General features: G+C 42.4%; 1 protein-coding gene across 1 annotated transcript; it reads left to right on the top strand.

Annotated features, from left to right (window-relative positions):
• Nucleotides 1–972: 972 nt before the first annotated feature.
• On the top strand, nt 973–17,700 carry LOC139562355 (solute carrier family 22 member 7-like). The gene is made up of 11 exons (XM_071380029.1): nt 973–1,283; nt 2,034–2,450; nt 3,241–3,344; nt 3,438–3,592; nt 3,814–3,982; nt 4,657–4,780; nt 7,131–7,240; nt 9,187–9,401; nt 9,721–9,829; nt 10,285–10,497; nt 17,308–17,700. The coding sequence occupies exons 2-11, from the start codon at nt 2,073–2,075 to the stop codon at nt 17,384–17,386; spliced, it is 1,656 nt and encodes a 551-aa protein (XP_071236130.1). The 5' UTR covers nt 973–1,283; nt 2,034–2,072; the 3' UTR covers nt 17,387–17,700.
• The last annotated feature ends 65 nt before the right edge of the window (nt 17,701–17,765 follow it).

Genomic DNA, 17,765 nt, shown 5'->3' on the forward strand with positions numbered 1-17,765 from the left:
TTTGAAAGAATATCTGTCAACTAGAAAAGGACTTTAACTGAAGTAAATGTGGTGTGCTTGCTAGTCTTGAAGTATGTATGGTTGTGAAATAGTATTAGTAGTGGTATTAGTGGTAGTAATGGCAGTAGTAATGGTAGAAGTAGTAATGGTAGTAATAGGGTTTTCATAGGCTTTGTATTAGTTATTGTGACCTATTTTGGGGTGGTTTGTAGTCTTGGAGTTATTATAGTGGGTTATAGTGGGCTAGTATAGTAAGCTGTAGTAAGTACTATATGATCATAAGCCATATAATCGTTTTTTAAGCTCTCAAAATCTTTCAGTTTTAACATTCTGTAAGTTTTGTGGCAGTGATTTGAGTTTAGAATATTGAAGCCTGCATTCTGCAATTAAAATTAATTATAGTTTAGAAATGATGAATGGTAGCAAAAACGTGTGTTTAAGCCATCAAAGTTGGGTTAATTCCTAATTCGTTTGCATGCAAAGAGGCACCAGATAGTCTGGTAACAATGCCAACACGGTGGACGCATAAGAGAGAAATTTGAATACAATGTGAATACGTGACAAACCTTTATCAGATAGTGATTGGATCATAGTGATCAGATCACAAAACCCACATGTTAGCACAAGGTGTAAAGGAGGCTTTGGTGTCAGTACCTACTTTTTTCTGTATCACAGCATATTTATTACAAGAATGTGAAAACACTCAAAAGAAAAACATTGTGTGTGTGGACAATGAACTATATTGACTTATGCACAATGTCAACAGTGTATCAACGTACCAATATCTTGTGACAAAAAAATATAATATAAACAAATTATAAAATGTTTGTCACACCTCTCCAATCAGAACAGCTCAGCTCTTGGCCAATGTGCTTGCCTCACACTGGTCCAGCTGTCAGCTAACACAACAGTCTAGTTTCTGAACTCTGCTCCCAGCGCAGGGGGTCGGGAGGTGTGGAGAGAGGGGGAGTGTGATTGAGTCTGGAAGTGGCATAAACTTTGTTTCCCATTTTGGTTATCTGGGGTCTGGGAACATATTTCCTCAAAGCTTATCGAAGGTGACTTAGAGACTTATCTACTTCTACTTCTGTTGGAAAGCCAGTGGAGGTGTTTCTACCTGAGAAGGACGTGTTTCCAGTAGAGAGGACATCAGAAGGCAGGCTAGCTCTTAGGACTCAAGACTTCAACCTGTGCCGAGAGTTGTCTGTGGTCCCACTGCTAGAGGGAAGTACTGGCCAGAAGAGTCTCTCGCCCACCCTCTCTTGACCCAAGACCTCTACTAAGTAAGTCCTAAATGATTTAATTCTCTCAAGCTCTGTGGATGAATACAGATGTAGGATCTTAATTTGGCCAGTTTGCTACAGCAGGAAAATATTCCTGCAGCAACAGGAAATGTGAATTCTTATGTGGATTATAATTAAATCCTTAAGAGTGCGTGTGTGTCAATCTAAGTAACATAATACAATAAACCCCCATCAAAATCTGTCAGTTTAAGCTAAAAATAGATATTTTGTTGCATGGACTGCTTCTCAATCCATCGCATCCACATTTGTCAGCCTTATGCATCTGCATGGAAGGAGGCCGAGCTACAGCAATGTTTGTCAGACTGAGAAATCCCGAAAATCGGTCTTCTCACGAAAACGTCTGTACGGTAAAACCCCCATAAGCCCACGGGACTCGTCTGAAGTCGGTAAAGCTGATATGCCAACTTCTGTCTGTAGTGTGCGAACCGTTTGCTCTACAACCCCCCCCCCCCCCCCTCCCCAACAGCTTAGAGCTTTAGTTAATGGACATTTTTGTAGGGGTTGATACATTTTTTGTGGAAATTACAAACTTCAGATGCCTTTTTAATTTTGAAACCTCAAATACACAACAAGGAAAGTTCTCCTGGATCAGGGTGACCAATTTAAGATCCTACCTCCACATTAGCGCACTCACATTTTCCTCATTGCAGACTGCATACAAACAACACAGTAGGGTATGTGTCATTTTTCTGCATGGCTTAAATTAAATTGATTCTCTTCCACTTTTAGCTGTATTGCAAAGGATCACCCTCTTGCCCAAGCGTGAGGATGAAGTTTGAAAACATTCTAGAGGAGATCGATGGCTGTGGATGGTTTCAGGTGCTGATCGTCACTCTGCTCTGTGTCCCTCGAGTGATACTACCGTTTCACTTCCTGCTGAATAACTTCATTGCCGCCGTACCCTCTCACCACTGTGACCTCAGCGCTCTGGATGATGGCGGCCTCTTTGGGAATCTGACTCAGGAGCAGAGACTGACTGTCAGCGTTCCAGTACAGGAAGATGGAACTCCAAGCTCCTGTAAGATGTTCCCAGAGCCCCAGTTCCACATCCTGGCCAACTCCAATGACAGTGACCTAGTTACAGTCCCCTGTCAGAATGGATGGGCATATGACAACAGCACCTTCAAATCCACTATGGCAACAGAGGTAAAATACTTCCAATGGTATCAGTTGAGTGATGGATAGCTGATGCTAATGGTTCAAAGGCCAAAGCAAATTACAAAGGTTGACAAGATAAAAGGAATAAAGCAGAGGAAGGCAATAGGCGGCCCATTGACCAAATTCGTCCTGCAAGCGATTTTATTTGACCCCAAAAGTTTTCTAAATTAAAATGAAAAAAGGAATTCAACTCAAAATTATTTTACGTTGGCATTTCCATTCCCAAGTATTCCCATGATTAAATAGAGAGACAAACAGTGTATGATCGATCCTGTCTCAATATAATCAAGGTATGAAACGATTATGATATTGTCAAATGAAATGTAGACTTCTTGCCCGTTTGGTCTTAATTGTGGTCTATTTGCAGTACATTAATGATTATAATGATGTTCCGGCCCCCCGACCTACGACCAGCAGATTCATGTCATTTTGTATTAACCAAGGCTTTGAGCAAATTATACAGTGTCTTGACCCATGAACACAATACAGAACAAAATTGAGAACTCTGTAAGACAATTAAGAGAGAAAAGGGTTTTAAATGAGACCCCTCAGAGTTAGTCAATTATTTTCAAATTCCCTGGTTTGTTGTTATAGTCACATTACATGCAATTCTGTGCCCATTTATTCAATCAGAATTTCACTGGTTAGATATTGTCCCCACTTTAAGTAACATACTATTATCATTATTATTATTATCCTCTTCAACTGGTACATGTAATAGGAATTGTGAATGCATGCTTTCTTGACTGTCACTATCATTGCTCCTCTTTCTATAAAGTGGGACCTTGTCTGTGACAGAAAAGGCATGAATAAAGCCACAGCCACCATTTTCTTTGTTGGCGTGATGATTGGAGCTATAGCCTTTGGTACCCTCACTGACAAGTAGGTCATTTTACCCCAATACCTGATATCTACATTCTTTCTTTACATTGAATTATTTATTCGTGGCTATGTTTCTTGAATGCTCTTTTCCAGGTTTGGGAGGAAGCCTATGCTATTGGTGTCCTATACCATATCCATGGTATTTGGATTTGCCAGTGCGTTCTCTAACTCCTATACCATGTTCGGAGTGATGAGATTCTTTACTGGCTTTGGACTTACAGGCATCAGCATCATCTCGACCGTTCTCAGTAAGCTAAGCTCTATAGATTTCATATGAACAAAATGTTAGACTCCATTGCTAAGCAATTTAATTAAATGCAGCTATAAAAGTATTACCTAACAACATGTTAATACAGTGTATTTAATAGTGTAGTTAGTGTTGTTACGGAGGTATAAGACAAACTTAATGTAAAGTGAAACCCAACAATATTGTTAAAACATTTTTTAACTCTATTTACATTCTTTCAAGGTTTGGAGTGGGTGGACATTAAGCACCGGGCATTAATAGGTATAACGGGCAGCATGGCCTGGTCGTTTGGCAACATGATGCTAGCGGGCATTGCGTATCAAGTGAATGATTGGCGGATGCTAATGATAGCTGTCTCTGCACCCCTGGGCTTGGCTATCATCACTTGGTGGTAAGAATACACTGGGTGATATCTGGACCATATCCTAAACATATCAATGGATATCTGGATTTGACATGTTTTTGATACAGCATGATACCGATGCAGACGAAGATGCATATCTATACATGTGTAACCAGCCCCACCCACCACCATGGGGTAGAAGAACTCACCTGAATAATGCACATTCCAAATTTTGCATCACATACAGTAAACTACTGTATAATATGAACTGGGTGGTTCGAGCCCTGAATGCTGATTGGCTGAAAGCCGTGGTATATGAGGCCGCATACCACGGGTATGACAAAACATGTATTTTTTACTGTTGTAGTTACATTTGTAGCCAGTTTATAATAACAATAACGCACCTCTGTGGTTTGTGTTATATGGCCAATTTACCACGGCTAAGGGCTGTATTCAGGCACTCTCTATACCACACACCCTCGGGCCTTATTGCTTAAATATAGTTCACTACAGTATTGTAGTGACCTTAGGACAAGGTCCTTAGTGGCCTCTTCAAGAGGGTCGGACCACTTCTTGGCATAACAGTTGAAGTGTTGAACTGCGAGTCACAGGAACCCAAGTTTGAGGCAGGATTTGAGGCTACACTCCAAATTCACTACATTATGCAGGGAACTGGTTATTATTGTGCTTTGACCCATTGTAATGGTTCATCATCACTGCAGGTGGCTCCCTGAGTCTGCCAGGTGGCTCATAGCCAATGGCAAAGTGGAAAGAGCCCATCTTTACCTGGAGAAATGTGCTCGTTTTAACAACAGAAAGGACTTCACGTCCAAAATCAAACTTGAGGTAAATGCAACAATTTTCAGTTGCTAGTATTTACTGCTAATAATTACTCTTATTCAAAAATGCACATGGCATGCAATCATTTATACAGCTTTATTAGAGTTATGAGGTGTTAGAAAGAGCATAGGTTTGAAGCACAAATATACAGTACAAGTCAAAAGTTTGGACACACCTACTCATTCAAGGGCTTTGCTTTATTTTGACTATTGTCTACATTGTAGACTAATAGTGAAGACATCAAAACTATGAAATAACACATATGGAATCATGTAGTAACCAACTAAATGTTAAACAAATCAAAATGCATTTGATATTTTATATTTGAGATTCTTCAAGTAGCCACCCTTTGCCTTGATGACAGCTTTGCACACTCTTGGCATTCTCTCAACCAGCTTCATGGGGTAGTCACCTAGAATGCATTTCAATTAACAGGTGTGCCTTGTTAAAGTTCATTTGTGGAATTTCTTTCCTTCTTAATGCGTTTGAGCCAATCAGTTATGTTGTGACATGTTAGGGGTGGTATACAGAAGATTGCCCTATTTAGTAAAAGACAAAGTCCATATTATGGCAAAAACTACACAAATAAGCAAAGAGAAACGACAGTCCATCATTACTTAAGACATGGTCAGTCAATCCGGAAAATTTCAAGAACGTTGAAAGTTTCTTCAAGTGCAGTCACAAAAACCATCAAGCGCTATGATGAAACTGGCTTTCATGAGGACCTCCACAGGTGTCACGATTCTCTAAAGTAGAACCCAGAAGCAGACCAGGACAAGGAGAGTAAGACGAAGGTGAGTATTTATTTACAAGTGTAAATGTAGTGATAGAAAAATCCAAGTAGCGGAGCGGGCAGCGGAGGTGAGTTGATGGAATTGAGTAAGCAGATCCAAGGAAGTAACTGAAGTCACCGACGACCAGGTAGGGATGGGATGCGTGTTCCGGGTGAATGACTGTAGACAGAAAAAAACGGAGGTAAGTTCAAGGCAAGCAAGACGTACAAAACAACAAAACAAACTATCAAACTGGAGGCTGATACGCTGGCACAACATACTGTTCATGGCTAACGATCCGGCAGGGAATGGATGTCAGGTCAGAGCTTATGAAGTGGATGGGTGATGATCAGGACCAGGTGTGCAGATAGCTGATGGGATACAGGTGCGGGTAATCAGAGATCTCCCAACTAGCTACGTCGCCCGGCAACCAGACAGGGTGCGTTCCAGGACACCGGAAAAACACTCCAGGACAGAACACCGGCAAAAACAGATTCAGGAAGCGGGATTCGTGACTACAGGAAAGGAAGACCCAGAGTTACCTCTGCTGCAGAAGATACGTTCATTAGAGTTAGCTGCACCTCAGAAATTACAGCCCAAATAAAGTCTTCACAGAGCTCAAGTAACAGACACATCTCAACATCAACTGTTCAGAGGAGACTGTGTGAATCAGGCCATCATGATCGAATTGCTACAAAGAATCCACTACTAAAGGACATCAATAAGAAGAAGAGATTTGTTTGGGTCAAGAAACACAAACAATGGACATTAGACCGGTGGAAATCTGCCCTTTGGTCTGATGACTCCAAATTTGAGATTTTTGGTTCCAACAGACGTGTCTGTTGATGCAGAGTAGGTGCATGGATGATCTCCGGATATGTGGTTCCCATCGTGAAGCATGGAAGAGGAGGTGTGAAGCGAGGGGGGGGGTGCTTTGCTGGTGACACTGTTGCTGGTGTCACCTGGTGTGACATTGCTGGTGAAACTTATTTCATAGTTTTTATGTCTTCACTATTATTCTACAATGTCAAAAATAGTAAAAATAAAGAAAAACCCTGGAATGAGTAGGTGTGCCCAAAGTTTTGACTGGTACTGTATGTGGAGTATACACTAGCCATAAATGTAACACACTGGAACTAACTATCCCAAGCCAGCAGCATACCGCCCTGCATCCCACTGCTGCCTTGCTTCTGAAGCTAAGCAGGGTTGGTCCCTGGATGGAAGACCAGATTCTGTTGGAGGGCCAGTAGGAGGCACCCTTTCCTCTGGTCTAAAAAAAACTACCATTGCCCTGTGTAGGGTGCTGTCTTTTGGATGGGACGTTAAATGGGTGTCCTGACTCTCTGTGGTCACTAAAAATCCCACGGCACTTATCATAAGAGTAGGAATGTTAACCCTGGTGTCCTGGATAAATTCCCAATCTGCCCCTCATACCGTCACCTAATCATCCCCAGTTTACAATTGGCTCATTCATCTCCCCTGTAACTATTCCCCATGCTGTAAATGAGAATGTTTTCTCAGTCAACTTACCTGGTTAAATAATTAAAAATAAACTAACTTAGCCTCTCTCCCATACTGCTTAGCACCTGTCTGATGTGGTTGGCATGGACAACCATAACAAGACCTACTCCTACCTGGACCTGGTGAGGACCCCAAAGATGAGAAGACTGGCTCTACTAACAGGCATAGTGTGGTGAGTATATCTGGCTCTACTAACAGGCATAGTGTGGTGAGTATATCTGGCTCTACTAACAGGCATAGTGTGGTGAGTATATCTGGCTCTACTAACAGGCATAGTGTGGTGAGTATATCTGGCTCTGCTAACAGGCATAGTGTGGTGAGTATATCTGGCTCTACTAACAGGCATAGTGTGGTGAGTATATCTGGCTCTACTAACAGGCATAGTGTGGTGAGTATATCTGGCTCTGCTAACAGGCATAGTGTGGTGAGTATATCTGGCTCTACTAACAGGCATAGTGTGGTGAGTATATCTGGCTCTGCTAACAGGCATAGTGTGGTGAGTATATCTGGCTCTAATAACAGGCATAGTGTGGTGAGTATATCTGGCTCTACTAACAGGCATAGTGTGGTGAGTATATCTGGCTCTAATAACAGGCATAGTGTGGTGAGTATATCTTCCTCTGTATGGACTGGTACTGTATAGACTAGTTTGGGGCTGTATGGACCGGTACTGTATGGACTGGTTTGGGGCTGTATGGACTGGTTTGCAGTACTGTATGGACTGGTTTGGGGCTGTATGGACTGGTTTGCAGTACTGTATGGACTGGTTTGGGGCTGTATGGACCGGTACTGTATGGACTGGTTTGCAGTACTGTATAGATTGGTTTGGGGCTGTATGGACTGTTTTGCAGCACTGTATAGACTGTTTTGGGGCTGTATGGACTGGTACTGTATCGACTAGTTTGCGGGTGTATGGACTGGTACTGTATGGACTGGTTTGCAGTACTGCATAGACTGGTTTGGGGCTGTATGGACTGGTACTGTATGAACTGGTTTGCAGTACTGTATAGACTGGTTTGAGGCTGTATGGACCAGTACTGTATGGACTGGTTTGGGCTGTATGGACCGGTACTGTACTGTATGGTTTGGGGTTGTATGGACTGGTTTGGACTGGTTTGGACTGTATGGACTGGTTTGGGCTATATAGACCGGTACTGTATGGACTGGTTTGGGGCTGTATAGACTGGTTTGGGCTGTATGGACTGGTTTGGGCTGTATGGACTGGTACTGTATAGACTGGTTTGGGCTGTATGGACTGGTTTGGGCTGTAGGGACCGGTACTGTATAGACTGGTTTGCGGCCCATACAGTACACAAACCAATGAAGAATCTCCATTGAAAGTGCTTCTTAATACAGGACTAGTTTTAGGCCTAGATTCAATTAGATCAAGCGTTAACCAGCGATAGCACACACCCGCATAGCTGATGTTTTGGCAGTGTCAGAGGTGGAACTGCCTTGGAGCTGTAAAATCGTGAGTAGCTGCCCTTGCAATGATTGTCATGAAGCCACAACCGCCCCACTCGCGTTAGAAGATTAGAACAAGAAAGTGTAGGCTATATAGAAATAATTATGCTCAAATTGAAAAATCATAACACTAAATAATAAAGATTTTTATCATCCTAATCGAAGTGTAAATTACATCTCACATTCCAGTGTTTGAACTTGTAAACAAGGCTGCATGGGATTTCTGTTAATGCAGCCAATGGCAATGTCCGCTTTAGGTATAATGCCGGAAGCCACTTGGGTGATTTGACAGGTCTAACGCAGTTCCACCTCCGACACCCCTGCAATGCGGATGTCGGCGAAAGCAGATCTGATTGGATAGAGCTCTTGATTAATCTGTTTCTGTAGAAAGTGTCCTTATGTGTCTGTGAGTTATCTTTTATCTTTATCAAGTCAAACATAATGTATTCCTCATTGACTACTTTGGCAATGTCATCGTATTTCCAGTCATTACAGTCATTAGCCTCCCAGAATGACTGGGCTTATCATGACTTTAGGGCACTGCTATAGAGGGCGGCTTGAGAACGTTCATAACAATGGCATGATGCGACCGAGTGACAGAGGTGCAACTTATGACAAACGCAACGTAGATGTCATTGTGTTCTCTCCTCACAGGTATGGCGTGGCCTCAACATACTATGGCATCAGTTTAAACATTACAGGGTTTGGCCTGAATGTCTACCTCACCCACTTCATCTACTCTGCCATCGAGGTGCCCGCCAAGATGGTCGTCTACTTCTGTCTCGATACCATTGGTCGGAAACACTGCCAGGCAGGCACCCTTCTGCTAACGGGAACCTGCATCGCCATCAACATCTTTGTGCCCAAAGGTGACTACATAAATAGGCCATTATTATTGCTTTATAAATGATCATAAAGGTTGTAAATTAATTATGAATTATAATGCTTATAATGCTTCTATGCAAAGAAATGATATGAATAAAGAAATATATATTTATTAATATTGTATAAAAAGTTTATAAATGCTTATGAACGTTTATATTAAAGTGTAACCCAAAATGAATTCCTAGATGATTATGTGGAGTAAATTGGACAGTAAGGGATGTTTATTATTTGGCCTTTTTTTCGTCAGTGTTTGAGAGATGACAGTGTAATTCTCAGGATCTGTTGTTTTGTTCCTCTGTTCAGGTCAGTGGCATGTTCGCACCATCGTCGCTGTGCTTGGGAAAGGCCTATCAGAGGCCTCCTTCACCACTGTCATCTTGTATACAGCTGAACTCTACCCTACGGTCGTAAGGTCAGATTTACCAGTGCATTTTCACAGTGAAACACTATTAGAGTTCATTTCCTCAAACTGAAGCATGCTTTATTTAACATTTTACATTGACATTTTAGTCATTTAGCAGACGCTCTTAGCTAGAGCGACTGACAATTAGTGCATTCATCTTAAGATAGCTAGGTGAGACAACAACACATCACAATCGTATCAAGTACATTTTCCCTCAACAAAGTATTTATCAGCAAAGACAGTGCGTCAGGGGAGCTGTGAGAGTTGCTCAGGCTGCATAACAAAAAATACTAACAAAAATAAAATAAATGTAACCTTTATTTTACCATGTTGTCCCATTGAGGTCAAAATACCTATTGTTCAAGGGAGACCTATGGAATGCAATGTACGGTGTCCATATTAGGACAGCTTCAGTCTCAGCAGGAGTTTTCTGAGTCTCACTATCAACATTTTCCCCCTAACAGACAAAATGGGTTGGGTTACAATAACTTCATGGCTCGGTTGGGCGTGTCCATAGCACCCCTCATCATTCTATTGGAGGACGTGTGGAAGCCCCTCCCTGAAGTCATCATCTGTTGTGTGTCCATTCTGTCTGGTCTGGTGGCCTTCCTTCTCCCAGAAACCCACAATGCAAGGCTGCCAGAGACCATTGAGGACATTGAACAAACAAAAAAAAGGTAAACCAGCCGACTTCACAAAGATTGTCAGTGTAATTTGTAACCCGCTGTTACAGTATATACCAGCAGTAGTGGAAAAAGTACCAAATGGTCATACTTGAGTAAAAGTAAAGATATCTTAACAGAACATGACTCAAGTAAAAGTGATATTCACCCAGTAAAATACTACTTGAGTAAAAGTAAAGATATCTTAACAGAACATGACTCAAGTAAAAGTGATATTCACCCAGTAAAATACTACTTGAGTAAAAGTAAAGATATCTTAACAGAACATGACTCAAGTAAAAGTGATATTCACCCAGTAAAATACTACTTGAGTAAAAGTAAAGATATCTTAACAGAACATGACTCAAGTAAAAGTGATATTCACCCAGTAAAATACTACTTGAGTAAAAGTCTAAAAGTGTTTGTTTTTAAATATACTTAAGTATCCAAAGTAAATGTAATTGCAATAAATCATTTCAAATTCCCTATATTAAGCAAAACAGATGGCACAATTTTCTTGTTTTTGATTTATTTACGGACAGCCAGGGGAACACTCTAATTCTCAGACATCAATTACAAACAAAGCATTTGTGTTTAGTAAGTCTGCCAGATCAGAGGCAGCAGGGATCAATCAATCCATCAAATGTATTTATAAAGCCCTTCTTAAATCAGCTGATGTCACAAAGTGCTGTACAGAAACCCAGCCTAAAACCCCAAACAGCAAGCAATGCAGGTGTAGAAGCACGGTGGCTAGGAAAAACTCCCTAGAAAGGCCGCAACCTAGGAAGAAACCTAGAGAGGAACCAGGCTATGAGGGGTGGCCAGTCCTCTTCTGGCTGTGCCGGGTGGAGATTATAACAGAACATGGCCAAGATGTTCAAATGTTCATAGATGACCAGCAGGGTCAAATAATAATAACCACAGTGGTTGTCGAGGGAGCAACAGGTCAGCACCTCAGGAGTAAATGTCAGTTGGCTTTTCATAGCCGATCATTCAGAATATCTCTAACGCACCTGCTGTCTCTAGAGAGTTGAAAACAGCAGGTCTGGGACAGGTAGCACGTCCGGTGAACAGTTGAAACTGGATGACCACATGTTCTCATGATAAGTGCTTGAATTGGCATTCAAAATGTAATGAGTACTTTTAGGTGTCAGGGAAAATGTATGGGAGTAAAAAGTACATACTTTCTTTGGAAATAGGGGAGTAAAAGTAAAAGTCGTCAAAAAATATAAATAGTATGTACAACGTTCGTACTTCAAAGTATTTGTACTTTACTTTACACCACTGTCTTCCAGGGCCGCCAGGAAGACAGTGGTATAACTGTGTATTGCAGTATAACTACACTGCAGTTAAAGTGCAGTATAACTGCATTATGCTGTAAATACTGCATAAAAAATAACACTGTTTTTTTACTGCAGTAATTTTGCTGTGTAACTGCAGTTAGAGTGCAGTATAACTGCAGTTATTCTGCAAATACTGCGTCCAAAATACCACAGTTGAATGAGGTTACTGCACTTTTACTGCAGTTTCAAAACAGCAATCTTTTATTGTAAGGGATTTGCAACAGCACTTTTCTATCGGTTTGATTTAGTTTTATTAAATATATTGATGCATTAAAAAGACAGGCATAGGGTTGTTCTTCAGACCGATTTGTCAACTCAATTTCTCTGTCCTTTACATCAAAGTGCTGCTGCAGGCTCTTTGCATGTCTTGACCAATCAGATTCACGGAAATCGCAGGTCGTGCGAGATGGGCACAAGCACAAAGCTCAAGGCGCGCTCTCTGCTTTCCTCCGGAATTTGTTAAGCAAGTGTGATAACACATCACTCCTGACAGACACAAGCAAAAACTATTCCATAAATGTAGCACTCTACACCTAAACATCAGCGATCTGACATGTTTCATTGCATGAAAAATATAATATTTTTCAGTCTGATCAACTGTAGGCTACTAACAGCAGCTGCATAGTCTAGCATTCTATGCGCCCTGTCCCTCTAGCCAGGGTAAACAAAGCGGTAACGTTGTGTATTTATAGCCCATTTGTTACCTAGACTTTTTCCATTCAAAATGATTAACTGCAATTAATCAATAAACACAATAGCTGACAAGTTTAGGCCTACAGTTGCATAGAGCAGGACTAAACCGGTCACGGCCGTTGAAAGAACTGGACCAAGGTGCAGCGTGGTGAGCGTACCTATTCCTTTATTTAAGTGAATACGCCGACAAAACAATAAACACTACAAAACAAACCGTGAAGCTAAAGGCAATGTGCCATAAACAAAGTCAACTTCCCACAAAGAAAGGAGGGAAAAGGGCTACCTAAGTATGGTTCCCAATCAGAGACAACGATAGACAGCTGTCCCTGATTGAGAACTATACCCGGCCAAAACATAGAAATACAAAATCATAGAAAAACAAAACATAGAATGCCCACCCCAAATCACACCCCGACCAAACCAAACAGAGACACAAAAAGGCTCTCCAGGGTCAGGGCGTGACAAAACCATGCAAACTAGTATAAAACAGCTCAGCCCTGTGAGTTTTATTGTCCAATCATGCAAATATGGGTAGCTCAATATGGCAAAAGGAGTATGGGTAACTTCAGCCCAATATGGTGACAGGAGTATGCGTGAGTGGATGTGTTGAAAGGAGTGGGTGTATGAAAAGAGAATCAGCTAATTGGGCAGCTTTGTTGTCACTCAAGACTGTTTGCATGGCTGATTGGGCTGCACTACGAGTCGAAATTAAAAGGCTCTGAGTGGTAAATCTGACTTCTGCAGTTGCCGTACAGCGTTGTACGTCCTCTGCAGAAGTCAGGGCATGTATACTTCTTGAGCTTCGCTGAGCAGAGCAGAGCTGTTGTGAAGGAAGTTATAGAGGAAGTGAGTTTGTGTTTATACAGGACCTCCCACCAAACAATCATGTCAATACGGAGCTATATGGGACCCTCCACATTGTTACACAATTTGGGAGGCGCACGGCGATGCGGTACAGAGCTCAATTTGGCCACAGCATACCTCTGGAAGCTCCAGAATTGTGTCACACCCTTCATACGGAGCCTCCGACCACATTTTCAGATCAAGCATGAATTGGCTTTAAGCCGTCAGTCAGTGCTCCAGTGTTGTGCCTGTTGACTTGAAGTGCTTCCTACTGGGTATCATAGTCTTGTTGCCGGTGGCAGATAAGTGGCAATTTTTTTCTCTCACATGATTTTATTTCAAGTAGGATTGCAGCCCACACAAGAAATAAGTAATATTGATAACCATTTAGATGTCACCTTGATACTACATACATAAACTCAGCAAAAAAACAGGGCCCTAGAACAGTCTGCAGCACCCGGCAAAAAAATAAACGTCCTCTCACTGTCAACGGCATTTGTTTTCAGCAAACTTAACAAGTGTAAATATTTGTATGAACAGAACAAGTTCCACAGACATGTGACAGAAATGGAATAATGTGCCCCTGAACAAAGTGAGGGTCAAAATCAAAAGTTACAGTCAGTATCTGGTGTGGCCACCAGCTGCATTAAGATTTGTCAGTTCTTGCTGTGAGATGTTACCCCACACTTCCACCAAGGCACCTGCAAGTTCCCGGACATTTCTGGGGGGTATGGCCCTAGCCCTCACCCTCCGATCCAACAGGTCCCAGACGTGCTCAATGGAATTGAGATCTGGGCTCTTCGCTGGCCATGGCAGAACACTGACATTCCTGTCTTGCAGGAAATCACGCACAGAACGAGCAGTATGGCTGGTGGCATTGTCATGCTGGAGGGTCATGTCAGGATGAGCCTGCAGGAAGGGTACCACATGAGGGAGGAGGATGTCTTCCCTGTAACGCACAGCATTGAGATTGCCTGCAATGACAACAAGCTCAGTCCGATGATGCTGTGCCACACCGCCCCAGACCATGACGGACCCTCCACCTCCAAATCGATCCCGCTCCAGAGTACAGACCTCAGTGTAACGCTCATTCCTTCGATGATGAACGCGAATCCGACCATCACCCCTGGTGAGACAAAACCGCAACTCGTCAGTGAAGAGCACTTTTTGCCAGTCCTGTCTGGTCCAGCGACGGTGGGTTTGTGCCCATAGGCGGCGTTGTTGCCGGTGATGTCTGGTGAGGACCTGCATTTACAACAGGCCTACAAGCCATCAGTCCAGCCTCTCTCAGCCTATTACAGACAGTCTGAGCACTGGAGGGATTGTGCATTCCTGGTGTAACTCGGGCAATTGTTGTTGCCATCCTGTACCTGTCACGTAGGTGTGATGTTCGGATGCACTGATCCTGTGCAGGTGTTGTTACACATGGTTTGCCGCTGCGAGGATGATCAGCTGTCCATCCCGTCTCCCTGTAGTGCTGTCTTAGGCGTCTCACAGTACGGACATTGCAATGTATTGCCCTGGCCACATCTGCAGTCTTCATGCCTCCTTGCAGCATGCCTAAGGCACGTTCACGCAGATGAGCAGGGACCCTGGGCATCTTTCTTTTGGTGTTTTTCAGAGTCAGTAGAAAGGCCTCTTTAGTGTCCTAAGATTTCATAACTGTGACCTTAATTGCCTACCGTCTGTAAGCTGTTAGTGTCTTAACGACCGTTCCACAGGTGCACGTTCATTAATTGTTTATGGTTCATTGAACAAGCATGGGAAACAGTGTTTAAACACTTTACAATGAAGATCTGTGAAGTTATTTGGATTTTTACGAATTATCTTTGAAAGACAGGGTCCTGAAAAAGGGATGTTTCTTTTTTTGCCGAGTTAACATACAGTCTACTACTCAATGAGGGGAGCATGAACGGCACCAACACCGGTACACAGTGCCCTTCGCTCCCACTTGACGAGACTACTGTCCGGCAACGGCGTGGAAAGTAGCTATCTATACTGAACAAAAATATAAACGCAACAAGTAAAGTGTTGGTCCCACGTTTCATGAGTTCAAATTCAAAGATCCCAGAAATGTTTCATATGGTCAACATTTGGTACACAAATTTGTTTACTATCCTGTTAGTGAGCATTTCTCTTTTGCCAAGATAATCCATCCACCTGACAGGTGTGGCATATCAACAAGCTGATTAAACAGCACGATCATTACGCAGGTGCACCTTGTGCTGGGGACAATAAAAGGCCACTCTAAAATGTGCAGTTTTGTCACACACATACCACAGATGTCTCAAGTTTTGAGGGAGCGTGCAATTGACATGCTGACTGCAGGAATGTCCACCAGAGCTGATGACAGAGAATTGAATATTAATTTCTCTACCATAAGCTGCCTCCAACGTCATTTTAGAGAATTTGGCAATATGTCCAACCAGCCTCACAACCGCAGACCACGTATAACCACACCAGCCCAGGACCTCCACATCTGGTTTCTTCACCTGCAGTATCGTCTGAGACCAGCCACTCGGAAAGCTGATGAAACTGAGGAGTATTTCGGTATGTAATAAAGCCCTTTTGTGGGGAAAAACTAATTCTGATTGGCTGGGCCTGGCTCCCCAGAGGGTGGAGAGTCTCTTCAATAAATGGGGGAAAGGTGTATTTATCCCCGGGACACACCAGAGCCCAGGTGTGTCCCATTTCACTGATGACCACAGGTGGTATACAGAAGATAGCCCTATTTGGTAAAAGACCAAGTCCATATTATGGCTAAAACAGCTCAAATAAGCAAAGAGAAACGACAATCCATCAATACTTTAAGACATGAAGGTCAGTCAATACCTAAAATTTCAACAACTTTGAAAGATTCTTCAAGTGCAGTCGCAAAAACCGTCAAGCGCTATGATGAAACTGGCTTTCATGAGGACCTCCACAGGAAAGGAAGACCCAGAGTTACCTCTAAGGCAGAGGATAAGTTCATTAGAGTTACCAGCCTCAGAAATTGCAGCCCAAATAAAGGCTTCACAGAGCTCAAGTAACAGACACATCTCAACATCAACTGTTCAGAGGAGACTGCGCGAATCAGGCCTTCATGGTCGAATTGCTGCAAAGAAACCATGACTAAAGGACACCAATAAGACGAAACACTAACAATGGACATTAGACCAGTGGAAATCTGTCCTTTGGTCTGATGAGTCCAAATTTTAGATTTTTGGTTCCAACTGCCATGTCTTTGTGAGACGCAGAGTAGGTGAACGGATGATCTCCGCATGTGTGGTTCCAACCTTGAAGCATGGACGAGAAGGCGTGATGGTGTGGGGGTGCTTCGCTGGTGACACCGCCTGTGATTTATTTAGAATTCAAGGCACACTTAACCAGCATGGCTACCACAGCATTCTGCAGCGATCCACCATCCCATCTGGTTTGCGCTTAGTGGGACTATCATTTGTTTTTCAACAGGACAATGACCTAACACACCTCCAGGCTGTGTAAGTGTTATTTGACCAAGAAGGAGAGTGATGGAGTGCTGCATCAGATGACCTGGCCTCCACAATCACCCTACCTCAACCCAATTGAGATGGTTTGGGATGAGTTGGACAGTAGATTGAGGGAAAAACAGCCAACAAGTGCTTAGCATATGTGGGAACTCCTTCAAGACTGTTGGAAAAGCATTCCAGGTGAAGCTGGTTGAGAGAATGTTAAGAGTGTGCAAAGCTGTCATCAAGGCAAAGGGTGGCTACTTTGAAGAATCTCAAATAGAAAATATATTTTGATTTGTTGAACACTTTTTTGGTTACTCATGATTCCATATGTGTTATTTCATAGTTTTGATGTCTTCACTATTATTCTACCATGTAGAAAATAGTAAAAATAAAGAGAAACCCTTGAATGAGTAGGTGTGTCCAAACTTTTGACTGGTATGTACATAAACAAAACATTGTCCTTCTCTCTCCAGAAGTCCCATCTTTGTCTCACCGCTGGAGAAAACTGAGGTCCTGCTGAAGTCACAGAAAAATAATGAGCTGGATCAGTGACTGAGACATTTACTTAACTGCATAGGTGTTATGTTTAGGGCCGCATACTGTACACAAGTTTCAAACTGTTTCAAGGGTATGATATTTCTGACTTCAGAACTGTTGTACGGAGTGGCTATAGCATGCTGAGTTTGTAATTCTAGCATTGCTTCTGTAATAAACCAATTCCAGTGGAACGTGTTGCATGCACCTTGTAGGTTCTGTAGCCAATCTTGTCTCTGTGGTTGATATACAGTATTTGAAGTGACTTCACATTCAAACTATAGGCTACATCAGTATTCACATTCAATAAATATTTGTATATTGCACGGACACAGGTTTCCAACACTGGTTTGTTTCATCATTTTTATACTTTATTAGAAAGTTGTAGAAAGAGATG

Source organism: Salvelinus alpinus, chromosome 32, assembly GCF_045679555.1.
Source record: "Salvelinus alpinus chromosome 32, SLU_Salpinus.1, whole genome shotgun sequence".
Classification (NCBI taxonomy): Eukaryota; Metazoa; Chordata; class Actinopteri; order Salmoniformes; family Salmonidae; genus Salvelinus; species Salvelinus alpinus.